This window comes from Asparagus officinalis, chromosome 1, assembly GCF_001876935.1.
Source record: "Asparagus officinalis chromosome 1, Aspof.V1, whole genome shotgun sequence".
Lineage (NCBI taxonomy): Eukaryota > Viridiplantae > Streptophyta > Magnoliopsida > Asparagales > Asparagaceae > Asparagus > Asparagus officinalis.
The window spans coordinates 98308134-98323995 of NC_033794.1; the positions used below are offsets into that span (position 1 = coordinate 98308134).

At 34.7% G+C, this 15862-nt stretch overlaps 2 protein-coding genes across 2 annotated transcripts in view; one reads left to right on the plus strand and one right to left on the minus strand.

Moving 5' to 3' along the window:
* LOC109837905 lies at positions 3237-7764 on the minus strand. Its single transcript, XM_020406289.1, has 2 exons — positions 7622-7764; positions 3237-4013 (listed from the first exon to the last, which is right to left on the minus strand). The coding sequence occupies exons 1-2, from the start codon at positions 7762-7764 to the stop codon at positions 3347-3349; spliced, it is 810 nt and encodes a 269-aa protein (XP_020261878.1). The 3' UTR covers positions 3237-3346.
* Positions 8861-15862, plus strand: part of LOC109828766 (protein OVEREXPRESSOR OF CATIONIC PEROXIDASE 3) — a 13620-nt gene continuing 6618 nt past the window's right edge. Inside the window, exons 1-3 of the mRNA XM_020395687.1 lie at positions 8861-9115; positions 10257-10488; positions 10618-11027. Coding sequence (XP_020251276.1) covers positions 8888-9115; positions 10257-10488; positions 10618-11027 — 870 coding nt within the window. The 5' untranslated portion in view covers positions 8861-8887. The remainder of the gene's footprint in view (positions 9116-10256; positions 10489-10617; positions 11028-15862) is intronic.

Here is a 15862-nt window from a genome sequence, read left to right on the forward strand (position 1 = left end):
AATGGAAGACACACAATTCATGGGAACATCATACATTGACCCAGTCAATCCTTGACTATACACTGAAATAGGTACATAATTTATGTGTACCCTGGAAAAGAAATGAAGGAAGAGCATACAGATATAAACACGCAATAAATCTAAAAGAATAGACTACATGTAGCACATAAACTTCTATCATGGTCATGGACTGCTTAGAGATAACACCTACTTAACATGTCCATATACAATTGATACTTTGGCAATGCTCCTTAGATAAATATTTTACGTGCTCAGAAATACTTTTTTTACCTTTCTTCAAATTAAATTGCAAATGGAAGAGAGAAATGAAAATCTTATCCATTCATATAGAGAACACATGCACATGCACTCACACACACACACACATATTATTATAAGATTACTTTATGTGGAAAAGAGAAATGAAAAGCTATTGGAAGCATAGATTGACACTTCTAACAACAATACCCGTATGCTATATATGAGGTTGCAAGTAGAAGACACTGCATATGCACCTATACAGTCACCACTGTCAACATAAAAGCACAAGATACGCACACAATGTCACTTGAGATAAACATAAAGATGAGATTCATTTTTAGTCCATTCTTGAGTCAGAACCAAAGGATAGGTGCATTCTGAATTTTGGTTATCTACAAACAAGCGTCAGGGTCAGTATTACCAGAGATAATCCAAGAGTTTGACACCTAAATATAAGCTGACCGGAAAACATTACCCAAGCTACTATATCTATTTCAGTTGTATTTAAAAAGAATGATACAGATAGTACGTGCAAGTACTTTTTACATAAACAAGATCAAGTTAAGAAATGCAAGTCTGTACACTGTCAAGAACTTCTGGCTACAAAATATAGCAGCATCATGTCTTCAATCAGCTATGAAGTGAGCAAATTCAGATGATAAAATCTCCACCACATAACCAATCGAAAGGCAAAAATTCATGTTATCCACGAAAGCTTTGATAATAAGACTATGAAGAGAAGGACTTGGAAAGGCAGTAAGTTGCTTTACTGTGATAGGTGATCACATGCTCAAGGAACATCAATCGAAATAGAGGAATTCTCCGCCTTGGAGAGAGAGGGTTGCAGAATGTGATATTAATAAATTACTCTTTAGTTTAGTTTTTGACTTAGAGATGACTGCAATTTCCTACAGAAACATTTTACCTACCTCTTTCTCTCGATTCTTTCATGGTCTAGGAAAATGTGGAAATTAGGTCCTTTGCTACCAACTTAAAACTGTACTAAGTTTAAAATATGGATTTATCTACCAACAGCTGGTCATCAAGGTCCTTTAACATTCTCTATGTTGCTTAGCGACAAAGTTAGGTTGATGTATGTTGTAAAAAAGAGTTCACAATGATCAATTTAAATCCAGAAGAGTACAGTGCCAAAGAATAGCATCTTGCTATAACATTGCAGCTAAACTGACTGTGTTGAGAGGCAGAGTAGAGCAACTGGAGAGAGTTCAGCAAGATGACGGAGAGCAGAATTCAAGAGCAAACTGACGGGAAATCCGGCGTTGGTGAAACCTAACTTGGCTAATATGCCTCATAAGATGGAAGGAAGCATGGACGTTTAAAAATACTTGACCAAATTGAGTATGAAAATTTTCAAGAACTAAAATGTTTCATACAAACTTTTCTTTCTAGCATTCCTTATCTGTCTTTTCTTCAAACCAAGCACTTTAAAGGATAACAGCATGCCAATTTTCATTATGCAGTATAGTTTTACTAGGAACAAATATTATACTGTATGAAAAACATTTTTCTGTTTTTGTCATAGACCTAAAACATCAACAACATATTTGAAAGCTCTTCATGATCCCCTTGAGCGTGACAAAAGATTCCTTCTCTACAATGGGTTTTAAAGTTCAAGAGGAAACTGACACAATACTACATGGAAAATAATATGACGCACAAGAAATAATTTACGAGTTGAAAACACTTTCTGACAAATTTGATATATTAATGTTTAAGACAGAAAATTGTATGAATCAACATGTAATTTTACCTTAAAGATACCAAGCTATGCTGATTCTGCACAGGAATTGACTTATCTTTATTGAAACAATCCAGATCGCCATGTCAACCACCTCCAACTCATAAGATGAAATAGTAGTAGAATAAGGAGACTACGTAGGAACGAGGTGTCTGTAACTCATTAGGATTCAACAACAAAGAGCAGGTATAAGTCCACAGGTTCCAGTTTTTAACAAGAACGATAAGCACCGGGGGCCAGAATTACCGGAGGCATGGAAAGCATGAGAGTTAAACTTCTGTATATAACCAGACTGCAAATTTAGCGCTCAAGCTATCTTGTCTACCTAGTTACACTGGTATTGTATAGTGATGGAGTTATTTATAGTTTAAATGTGTAAGTCATTCTAAATAGACAATAAGTCATTTTGAATAGACAATATCGAGGATGCATAAACTTGAAAGTTATGTAATATAAATATTACAAATTTACAATAACATGACTTCTGCCTCCTTAGAAATTTAGTCATGTAATGATTCTTATAATGCCCAATTCTAAGATCAAGAGCTGGTTTTTCAAAAACAGGGGGAAGCTGTCAGCTGAATAAAACCCAAGATTCAACTACATAGTGAACTAATTTAAATGGTAAGTTTATGTACCATACACCAATAAATTAATTAATAAATAAAAGAAAAATCATATAACCTGTGCAACTTATCGAATTATGACCATGAACTAATGAGGAACTTGGAGAGCTAGAAACTGCCTTACTTTGCTAGACGACTCAAGGCATGTCTCTCATAAATAATGATGATTTTCTTCTTATACTCAAAGAAGGTCTGAAAATGTGATTTTAGTTGAAAGCTTATTTTCTAACATAGAGATGAATGCAAATTCCTACAGAAAAAATAATTCAAACTACCTATTTTTGTTTAGACTCTTTCAGGGTCTACAAAAATGTAGAAGCTTGGTTAGTGGTCGCAAGAGCTTAAACTGGATGAACCTAAACATAATTTAACTATCACCACCTACATCATAGTCCTTAATATTCTCTCTATTGCTCAAACTTTTTTGCTAGCTAGGAATTTAGCATGGACTTGAGTACTATCCCCTAGTTAAAATGTCTTCAAGAAAATGGACATTGAATATTTCCCCAAACAAAATTTTGGTTCCACATATTCTAGCCATTAAAGCGTACACTGCTGAAACTGAAAGAATTCCAAGTGTGCAATGGCAATGTCAATAGAAAATTCATTTCATACCTCATACTAAACTAAAACTCACATTACAATAGAAACTACTGATAATAATAAGAATAATACATCAGAAAATCATCAAATACCTCCATCAAGATCCCACCTTTGCTGCTTCCCTCAACCCCTTCAACCTCTCTCTCACCAAATCCATTGACCCATCAACCTCGATCGCCTCCTCATACGCTCTCCTGGCCTCCTCTATCATCCCCTTCCACTCATAACACTCTCCAAGCAATCCCAATCCCTTCCCACTCCTCTCCCCAATCTTCATCGCCTCGGTCAAATCCTCAATCGCTTGATCAACTCTCCTCCTCCTCTTCCCAACCCCCAAACTCAACTCTGCTCTCTTAATCAAAGCATCAGCCTTCTCCTTAGGCCCTAGGGTTTTCGATTGAGGAGAAGAAAGGGCAACATCGAGGGATTTGAGAGCAGGAATCTTGTGACCCTGAAGATCTAGAGCTAGGGCTTTTAGGATGTGGGGAGCGGCATCGCGGGGTTCGAGGGCAATAGCGAGGTCGGCGGAGGAGATGGAGGACTTGATTAAGGTTTGGGAGGGAGGGGATTGGGACCGGGCTCGGGCTAGGGTTTGGGCTCCGGCGATGAAGTGGCGACGGCCTTGGATGGTGGTTGAGTTTTGCTGGCGGGTGGCGGCGGTACCGGGAGATGAAGCGTTTGGGGAGAGATTGGAGGAAGAAGATGGAGAGGACGCCGATGACGATGATGAGACCTTGGATGAAGGATTCAGAGCTCGCCATTGATTTTAGTTGCTCGCTTCTCTACTCCTTCCATTATTTCGACTTGTTTAGTAGTTGTCTGTATTTTTTTAATTAACTCCTAGTCCCTTAAATCAAAAGAATTATGTCTTAGTCCCTCAAATCTTTCATGTTTTGATATTAATCACTCAAATTACCTTCATATGATAATTACTCCTTTAGCAAGTTGGTGTTAAAATAAAGGGAAAATTGTGTCAAGGTTCCAACTTTCAATGTGCCTCAGCCCCCCATATTTTTTTAATGTACTGTAGCCCCTTTTTTTTGAAAAAAATTATGTCCAGGCCCCTTCATCATGATTCCAGCTCATGCCAGCGGATGATTAGACATGCCAGCTCATGATTAGACATGTCAGCTAGCTTAAATCCTAAATTTACCCTCATCTTTCTCACGACAGGGGATGTTAATTCTTACAATTAACATGTTAACTATTAATAGTTAACATGTTATCTGTAAGAGTTAACATATTAACATGATAACCATGACCGTCGCCGCCCACGCGAAGTTCCTTGGGACGGCGCCGGCGACGGAGGGGAGGTAGGGGAGGCAGTAGAGGAGGACCGAAGGAGGAGAGGGTAAAATTGAGATTTTGGATGGAGTTTGCATTGGAACTTGGGGAGAGGGATCTGGACACAATTTTTTCAAAAAATTAAGGCTGCAGCACATTGTTGAAAGTTAGGGAGGCTGAGGTACATTGAAAATTAAAATTTGAGGCCTTGAATCGATTTTCCGTAAAATAAATAAGGAATATTCTATTTTCTTTAATATTTTTTCTTAAACAGGTATACTCTTCAATTCACATACTCAAACTAGCAATCCATTAAATTTAAATTTAAACCCGTTAAGGCTTCTCTAAATCCGGACCCGTCTAATTAAAACCCAAACACATTATACTATCTACTCCCCCAACACTTTTCTGTCCATCCTAGAACAGTCTAATCCATCTTCTTCTCCTTCCTAAACCAACTTGATAATAATTACTAGACAAACGCATACATGTTGTAAAATATCTAATAATAATCCAACAGAAGTGGACCTAAAACTGTAAAATTGAGATGACTGTGAGAATGGCAGAGATGAGGATAAAGGAGAGCTCGATGAATGACGGGAAGCGTTGCTGGTGGTGGTAGGGGAGGAGGGGAAGGGAGGATAAATATTCAGTCATGATTTAAGGTTATTCAAACATTTATGCTGACAAAAGGACTCGTATCAACATATTAATGTGATTTGATGAAATAATACCAAAACATGATGATCTGGATAACTAAATATCAAAATACTAATGATGTAAGGGATTAATATTTAAAAAAAACACTTTTTATAATAAACTAATTGGGTTAGTTCCACAACCTTGAACTTTGGAGGACTTTTCACGTAATCCGCTAAACTTGTATATCTCATATAACCCTATGAATTTTGGTCGAATAAATTTTCAAAACAGCCTCAAATCATGTTTTAATTTTCAAAACCGACCCATTTTTTTTTTTACCAAAATCAACCCACTTTTTGCCACGTCAGCTTAATCCCATTCCTAAACAGTCGGGGTTGGTAACCCCGACTGTTTAGAAAGTTGTTAAACCCCCAATTAGAAGCCTTAAACATAATTTTTATGTTCTAAATAGTCGAGGTTGGCAACCCGACTAATTAGGAAATGAGATTAAGCTGACTTGGCAAAAAGTGAGTCGATTTTGGTAAAAAAAAAAGTGAGTCGGTTTTGAAAATAAAAACATGGTTTGAGGCTGTTTTAAAAATTTATTCCAATTTTGGTCCCCCAGAATTTACCCACGTATTCATTTTGATAACCCAAAGTATTACTTTAGCACTTTAATACCCGAATTTTTAGTGTGTCTCAAAACCTCCCCCTCTTCTGACCTTTCTTTTGCCACCAGACCTTCCAACTTGTAACTTACAAATAAGTAAAGTGTATTTAAAAAAAAAGGAAAAAAATCCCCCAAAATATGTTATTTGCTATAAACAACTTAACCTCTTCTTTAAGGGTATTTTGGCAGACCGATTAAAACTAAATCAGGACTGAACTTGGCCCAGTATTTGGTTAATTTGTGATTGGCAAAACCTAGACCAATTCTAGTCCAGTTCTTCTTAGGCAAAAATATACCTTAAAATTAGTTTAGTGTTGGACAAGCAACCCATTGGTCCAACTCTAAATCGGTTTAGAGAAAAAGCTAGGATAGGACTGAACCTAGTCCAGTTTCAGGTTAATTTGTAATTGACAAAAACTAGACTAGTTCTTGCCCGATTCTTTTTAGGCCAAAAATCCACTTTAAAATCAATTTAGTGTTGGACTAACACCTCATTGGTCCAACTCTAAATCGGTTTAGAAAAAAACTGTGTGAGGATTAAACGTAGCCTAATTTTGTTATGGTTACCAAACACAACTAAAACTTGTTCTAAGTGGTACAACATTGGTTCAAAATTTTATTTTTAGTTTGGCAAAAATTGGACCCAAATCGAACTAGTTCTTTCTAGTTCAAAATCTTAACCATAAACTAGTTTTTTTTAACATACTGTTATGCAGTTCAACTTTGGTCTAGTTAAGAAAAAAACTACTCTAGCTTAGTTCAATTTGGAAGTTGTCAAACACACCCTTAAATGTCTAATTGCTACAGTAACAATTGGCCCCACTAAGGCCTACAATTAGAATTGACAGCACTAATCCATGGCTGCCCTGCGCTGTCCAGCAACTAGCATGAAACCTTTTCCAATGTGTTTGCTTTAGAATTTAAGGCCCTCGATTTCCATGTAAATCCTCCTAAAAATTTTATGTTCAAATACGCAAGCAAAGAAAAGATTTATCTATTTGTTTTTTGGGAAAATGGCTGTAACATTGAAAACCTTTTGAAAAAGTAAAACACAACAATTTAAACGAAAGTAGGTTAATTGAGATTAATTAGGCACGATTTTTAGACCTTGAAAGAGGCTTTAGATTAATTTAGGCTAATTCACCCTTTTTAGTTTAAACCAACATCGAGAACTGAAATAATTCATCATTGAGTATCAAAGTTGTGGTGATAACTCAATCCTGGCTCTTCATTATATTGAATTCCACCTGATTAGTTGTTATTTTATTTCTTTTAATTTTCATCTCTTCTGATATACTCATTAGTTTAGCTAGTCGAATAACGTGAGATTTGGTAATTAACCCTAGTCCCTGTGGGATCAACCTAGATAGCTACAACGAGTCTGTGCGCTTGCAGATTTTGCCTACCACAACACAGAGATGACCCATCATTATTTGAAATAATGCAATTAGTGTCTCTACCACAGTCCAATAACGAAAATATGTGACAAGAATCTATTTAATTTCTAATGTCAAGGAGACCATGAAACAAGAAATCAATAAGAAATAGACATCCTCATTTATTAAATTTGAGTTTGAAAGCACCATTTGGACTAATATCACCTAAGTCATCAGTGTAACAAATAAACAATGTTTTCCACCTCCTCATATGTGACCAACACATATACACTAGCAAATAATAATAGTCAAACGGAACATATACATAAATTTCAGGACATTATAAAAACAGACTCCCCAATTTTAAGCATCTCTTGAATCAATTTCAGACACAACAGACCTATCCTCTTCTTCCTTCAATGAATGTATCATCTCGGCAACTTGGCTCATAGTTGGTCGAGCATCGGCAGATTTGTATATGCACTTCAATGCAATCTGAAGAAGCTTCACCATTCTATCTTCAGGCACTCCTTCATAGAGCATTCCCTTATCAAAAACTTCAATTGTTCATTCCTCTCTCACCACAGAATGCACTCACTAAGACAAATCAAAACTATTATTCTGAACAACTAATCATCTTTGGGTTTTCATCTGCATAGATTATTTTCATCAGTCTCAAATCTTGTTTAATTCCATCAAATTATAACACACGCCTGAGATTGAGCCATTCTCTCCAATAAAATCATTTCTTCTCACCAATGCATTATATCAAACACATTGTGTGCAAGAAATCTCACCAGACATCTGTTTGCAAAGAAATCAAGACAAAGAATAGATCCACATCAAATCCTCAATACATTGACATAATTCAACATCAAAACACTCAATTTAATCACAAATTGAACATGGAAGCCCAAAATCCAATACATTGACATAATTCAACATCAAAACACTCAATTTAATCACAAATTGAACATGGAAGCCCAAAATCCAATACAATGAACTTAAAAACTCAATCAAATTCAAAAACTCCAACTCAAGCTCAATTAATAAAGATTGTACATTGTGTGCAAGCAATCCCCATCAAGTTGGGCTTCAAAGACCAATCGAAGGTCTTCCCAAATCGATTAAGCAGATGGATATTGACGGAGGAGACGGAGGAGGTCGGGGCCGGGGCCCGGGGAGGGGGGGGGGGAGGACGGGGGGGGGGGGGGGGCAAGGGTCTGGAGAAGAAGAAGAGGAGGATAAGAAGAAGAAGAAGAGAGGGGAGAGGAGGCAGAGGAGAAGAAGAAGAAGAAGAAGAAGAAGAGGGGAATGGTAATTTCGGGAAAAATTTTTCTAGGAGAGTGTGAAAGGGCTGAAACACAAGGGAAAAACAGGAGGGGGCTGGGACACATCTCTTTTATTTTTTTGGGGCCCAGAAACATTTTTCCCAAAAGTAAAACACAACAGTTTAAATTTCGATGAGAGAATTTGCAAAACCTTTGCCCAACATGGGGAAACAAAAAAAAATCAATTAGCCACTTTCTAGGAGTACATTCGTAAATACTAAGAAAGAAAGGCAGCTAACTGCGGAAGAAAAGCTGCGTGCATCTCACGTGCTTATTTATCCTGCTAAATCTCCGTAAAACCCCAGGCAGATATTTTTCCCTTCACTCTTTCGCTGATGGCAGCTTCTGCTTCGTCCTCGTCCTCTTTGATTTCTAGGGTTTTCTCCCCACTTTCAAGCCCTAATGGCGGGAATCTCAGTTTCAGGTCGCAGCTGCCCGTGGGTCCCTCGAAGCCAGCTCTTCTTTCGACGCGCACTCCGCCGCTCGCCGTGGCTTTCGCTCGCCGGAATAAGAAGAGCAGCTCTTTAACTTTCAGTAAAGCGAAAAAATCTCCGAAAATTAAGGTGGCTAACAATTAAATCTTATTAATTTTTTGTTTAATCAAAATGGGTTTGTTCAAATTCATGTGGGAATGATTTACCCCATATAAATTTGCAATCTTTCTGTTTGCAACTGAGTTGTAAAAAAGTTTGAGAATTTTGGAGTATGCTAGCTTAATAGATTGGCTTTTTAGCTGAGGATTAAATTCTATTATGTTTGCTTTCTTATATTTTGAATTGCAGATTCTGCTGTTTTAGCACTACATTTCTTAATGTTTTATAAAAATTTAAGAACTAGTTTGGCAGTCATTATTTCATGATTTTTGTTCTTCTTCAGCTTGATTGAAGTTGAATTGGTCAGTTATTCTTTCCGCCTAAACTTAGCTTAGACATAAGAATCACACACTGCACATTACATAATCTCCAGTAAACAACTGGAGATTATGTAATTGTGACTATAATTTTCTTTGACCTATACAAGAATTATTTTATAGTACCTCAGCTATGGCATTGAAGTGAATATTTCACAACTTTTACTGATTGGTTTTTGTTAGGCACACCTTTTCTTCAAAGTTTTTGATGGAATTAGCTATGGAAAGAACACTTAATTGGGATGCTTTGGCGAGATTGTTGGAGAGTTTCATCCCTCGTATGTCTCCGCATATGCACAGATAAAATGCCTTCAGTTCACTTGCTTCTGAGGAATAGCAATCCACACGGTTCTATCCACTTCAGACGAGTTAAATTAGTTTCATATTGCGGAATTGCCCAAACTATTCTTGTTCAATTCTGTTGTTTTTAGGATAAATTTAGTAAACTATATCCTTCAGTCAAGTAACTGTAAAAGAGACTTAGTAAAAATGATGGGTGAATCAACTTGTATAATTCATTAATTTGGGAGTAAATACTTTTAGATGAGAGAAATTTAATTGTTACTTTCCATCTTTCTTCTTCTTTTTCCTAAACTTATTTAGGCAAAATACATTGGCGTAATGAGAGGGATCTTTATCAATGCAAAATTTTGCTCAAAGTTTTCTTTTATGTCATGTTTATACGTTTACTCCTTGTTCCTTTTGTTCTCCTTTATTTTGATTATTGTCTGATAACTTGACGGTTAAAGAATGGTAAATGTAGCTTAGTTCTTTTGTATATTTTCTTTTTGCAGAAAACACAGCCAGATGATGATGAAGAGGAAGCTGATATAGATGAAGATGCTTTTGAGGCACTTTTTAATCTGCTTGAAGAAGATCTAAAGAATGACTTGTCTGATGTTGATGGTGACGATGAAGTAACTGAAGAAGATTTGGCTAAGCTTGAAAAGGAGTTGGAAGAAGCACTTGGTGATGTTGATTTTGATGAGCTTCAAGAAGGTTTATCTTTGAATTCTGGTAGCACTGGTGACAATGAAGACACTGATGAACTTTGATGAGCTTCAAGAAGGTTTATCTTTGAATTCTGGTAGCACTGGTGACAATGAAGACACTGATGAAGAAGAAATACGGCCAAAGCTGAAAAATTGAGCACTGGTGACAATGAAGACACTGATGAAGAAGAAATACGGCCAAAGCTGAAAAATTGGCAACTGAAAAGACTTGCTTACGCTTTAAAAATTGGTCGGCGTAAAACTAGTATAAAAAGTCTTGCAGCAGAGTTATGCCTAGATAGGACTTATGTCCTTGAACTGCTTCGTGATCCCCCTCCGCAACTTTTGCTAATGTCTGCTTCTTTGCCGGATAAAATACCTCAAATAATTCCGGAACCAGAAACTAAACTGGTAGAATCTACTCCTGAACCGACCGAGATAGTTCACGAACATGAGCCTGATGTTAAGGAACCTGTGCATATCAAACAAACAAGATGGTCCATGCAAAAGAGATTGAAAAAAGTGCATGTTGAGACTCTTGAAAGAATTTATTCAAGGACAAAGCGCCCCACGGTACGTAAATTCATCTCTAAAATTTGTGGTTGAGGAATCAACAACAAGGTTCTGTTTTTAGATCGTCTAATGGACTAAGTTTATTTGCAAATTAAGACACTAAAGCTCGATGCATCATAAGTAAATGCATAATGAGCGACATGAAATGGTAATGGTCCTAATGGATAATGGACGAGTTAACGACCATAGGCAGTTTCATTATGACATCATTGTCCTATCGTTAGAGGGCTAGCCAGACAATCGTTACTATATTGGACAGTAAATATGCTTCTTTCTCATTCTCATCCTGCCTCGCTTTCAACTATAGGTGGGTGGTCAGGTGGGTATGGTTGGTTAAGTAAATTGTATATGTAAATCTATCTGATCTTTACCTTTTTTCTAGGTTGAATTTTGAAAGTTAATTATCCTATTTTGTCAAAGCTGGTAGAAGGATCCTATATTGTTCTTGGTGTGTATACTGTATATCACTCACACACGCACGCAGAGGATGGGAGCCAATTCTTCTCACTAGAATTTGATGCTAGGAAATCCCTTTTTATATCCACTACATTAGAATTTATGTACATAGCTTGGATCGCCTACAAACCTAAAAGCAAGTATTTGAACTTATATTTGCATGTAACACATCGTTAGTAGAAACTAAAAATTGGAAATCTTGAAGTGATAATTTTGCAACGTAGCAAGAGAATGCTATGATCAAATAATACACTTCTCGATATATGTGCTTTATTTTAATGTTTTGTGTAATACTGATATACCAGAATGTGATCTATGATAAATATTAACTATGTATGTATGTATGTATGTATGTATGTGTGTGTGTGTGTGTGTGTGCATGTGCGTACGCGGATGCATGTGAATGGGCATATTGCACAATGCCTACGTGCATGTGTGTGTTGTGTATGATGTGTGCATGTGTGCCAACAAAACATACACGTTTGCATAGTGGTAATACACTGCGCGCACACACACACATACAGGCACACACAAGTTTGCATTGTTGTAGTACAATTATATATATATTATATATATTATATATATATATATATATATAATATATATATAAATATATATACATATATATAGTATATATATATGCCGAAAAGTGAATCTAAGAATGACACCCTAGGCTCTCACCTAAGATGCGCTTAGAATCACATCATTATTCCTATGTTTTTTGCGATCCGACTCCGTTGAACTTGACTACACGGTTCTTAAACCCAAACACATCCAATTTGGATGTGAAGCCGGCGTTGTGTTTTGACCATTTTATCCTAGTCACTGCAATGTTAACGGTTTCGAATGAATAGAACTTTTTTGCATGGGTCACACGATTGGTCAAAACACAACCGGATTCACCCCAAAATTGGTGTGTTTGGTTAAGATACGTGTAGATCAACGTTCAAACGATATGCGGATCGCAAAAAAAATTTAGGAAATCATGTTGTTCTAGGCCGTCCTTAGTGTGGGAGCAGGATTGTCACCTAGATTCACTTTTCCCATATATAGTATATATATATATTATATATATATATATATATATATAATTATATAATATATATATATATATATAATATATTTTTGAGAAAAATGGGTATGCTTGGTACCAAGCAAAAAAAGTGGTTCTTAGTAGTGAGGTGTCACATTCCCCTCCACTCATTGAAATCGGGCCTCACACTCACATGAGTTGGCGAGTGGTTAGGAATAATAACGAATGGATAGGAATGAGACACCTCATTATCAAACACCTAATTTGTGCTTGGTATCAAGCATACCTATATATATATGGGTATGCTTGGTACCAAGCACAAGTTTTTGTGCTTGGTAATGAGGTGACATATTTCCCTCCACTCATTAAAATCGGAACTCATATTTACATGGGTTGGGGAGTGGTTGAGAATTAAAATGAGTGGATGAGAATATGACACCTCACTACCAAGCCTAAAATTTGTGCTTAGTACCAAACATACCTATTTTTCTCATATATATATATATATAATACTATTATAAAAGTTGATTGTCATGTTAAAATATTTCTACCCAAAATGCCTCCAGTACACCCATTCATACATACATGCTCAATTTTTCATAATCTCCCAATTGGTTGCTATCAATTTTTTAATTAATCACCCACTCATAACAATCCTCCACTAACTCATGATACACTGACATAACTTTATGTGCACTAATGATAAAAAACATTACAACTATTCCTCTCCTACCAAATCACTATAAATAACAAGAAAGTTTTATCAATTTTCTCCAATCAACATTCCAATTCGCAATTACAATTTAGATTGAGAAGAAAAGAGCCAAATCTAGCTTTCTTTGCTGCTTGCGACTTTGGCATTTTCGAGCTCACTTTCTTTACGATCTTTATAATTTTCATGTTTTTTTCTTGATCAACATTGCTACAGACTAAGATCTCAACATTGCTACAGACTAAGATCTAAGGTGTTCAATTATTTTTTTGCCCTTTTTTTTGGAGATGATGTAAAAATAAGTGATTCATTTAATAAATAATAATTAAAGTTTTTTTTTTGGAGATGATGTAAAAATAAGTGATTCATTTAATAAATAATAATTAAAGTTTCTATACATTTTCACATTCTATTTTGTTCTCAAACCATAATGATTCATTTAATAAATAATAATTAAAGTTTCTATACATTTTCACATTCTATTTTGTTCTCAAACCATAATCATGGGGCATTTTGTTAACTATGAGGTTTTTAGTGATTCTTTACATGATTATGTGCATTGAATTAAAGGAGCAAAAGGAAACACCTATCTTAATTATGTAGCTTAACAGTTTGAGGCTAAAATTATTCTATATTAGTAAATTAATTATAATTAATTTAATTATTTAAGTAATAACAAAGTTAATTTAATATATTATAACGGCATATTCATATCAGATTCACTGAAAAAGTTGGTGGAATAAATTTGAATGATGAAAAGGAAAATAAAAAATAAAGAGTATATTGACAATTTTACAAGGCCGCAAATCTATTCATCTTTTTTATCTTTTTTATCTTTTTTTTAATATTGATTAGAAGAATTTGATTTGTTGTTTAATCTTTAAAACTGAATGTTGATTTCATTGACGAAGAATGATTTGATCTCTTGCATTGGCGATCTATTTTATCTTCTTAGTTCTTATATCATAACATTTTTATTGAAATTTATGAACCTAAAAGTAGCTATTGGTTCGGTGAAATTATGCTAAAAACTAATTAATTATAAATCTTGAGTCAATAAACTAGCATTTCAAAAACAAATTAGAATAAGTTATTTGCTAAGTAAGAAATTTTTGAACTTGAGTTATTAGGTTTATTATAAAAAAAATTCTCTTCTATGTCAATGTTGTTTACTGCAATCCATTAAACTATTGTTATTAGGTTTATTATAAAAAAAATTCTCTTCTATGTCAATGTTGTTTACTGCAATCCATTAAACTATTACGAATGTCGATGTAGATCAATAACTAGGTAATGAAAGGAGAGATATAAGACTATTTTTTCACATATATCTACTTATATCATAAGTTTTTGGGCACAATAGCAAATCAAGAATACTTTGATTACTAAATTGGTTGTTAGTTTAGTAAAATTATGCGAATAATGAATTAATAATAAAATTTGAAACCTTAAAGGATCATCTTAAAAGGCTAATGAATGGCATGACCATGAGAGGCGAAGAATTAGGCCATACATCTCTTTGGATTTATCAAAACAAATTATTAGCTAACTAAGATTTCTTAACCCATGTTATAAGTTTCTTTTTTACTAATGTTGTTTCTTGCAAACAATTAAATCATAGCTCAACTTCAATTTAGATCAAGAATAAGGTAATGAAGGAGAAATATATATATTAAGGATACCAATTTTTTCCATTAAAATTTCTAAATTGAGTTAATTTTTTAGGGTTAATACTAAACTACCCTTGGCTGAAATTAGCCTCCTCGTATTGTAAAAAGGTAGGTAAAAATGTAAATAAAAAAATCAATTAGGGTAAAACAAAGCCATAATTGACATGTGAGTAAAACATACGAATACTCAGACATTCAAGTAACATAATATACTAATTTGCATGTTTAAACAAGCTGGGTATGTAAGTACAAACTTTTACAATTTGGGGTGTATAAGATTAAGGAAGATGAAAATATAAGGTATTTAAGTGTTTTTTTAGCCTTTTAGAAAACCCCTTAAAATCATTAACTTGCAAAATGTCATAACCCCCCCCCCCCCAAAAAAAAAAAAAAGAAAAAGAAAAAAGAAAAAAGAAAAACAAAATCTTTGGCGATTTCAATCCCCTTAAACTTTCAACAATTTTCAAAAAATCCTTCTTAATGGCAATAATCCTTACTTCGTACTTTTTCACATATGAGTAAAATTATGCAGGTTGATACTTTTGCCAATGGAAATTGTGTTTCACGCTTTTAGGGTTTGAATGTAGTTTTCTGAGAACCTTAAAACTTATAGAGTTTGTGGCATTTTAAAAATTCGAGGGCTTTATCATGAGGCATTTGTGAAATTTACCCTAAATAAAATGTATAAATTTTATGATTGGAAAAACTGATTTGATATCTAATAAAGTGTTAATGCAAATCAAACTAATTTGAAATACTATTATATAATAAAATTATACATTAGATACATAAAATTATCATTGCAATGCGCACTTATAGCCTACATATAAACATGAAAATGGTGTTAATGCAAATCAAACTAATTTGAAATACTATTATATAATAAAATTATACATTAGATACATAAAATTATCATTGCAATGCGCACTTATAGCCTACATATAAACATGAAAATTGACACGTG

What these genes read in the sequence shown, in the direction of transcription:
- LOC109837905 (XM_020406289.1), bottom strand. Translation starts at nt 7,764, where the DNA reads ATGCTCTATGAAGGAGTGCCTGAAGATAGAATGGTGAAGCTTCTTCAG. An exon ending in TTGAAGGAAGAAGAGGATAG is followed by an intron (nt 4,014 to 7,621) that starts GTCTGTTGTGTC and finishes GAGCAACTAAAA; the next exon opens with TCAATGGCGAGCTCTGAATC.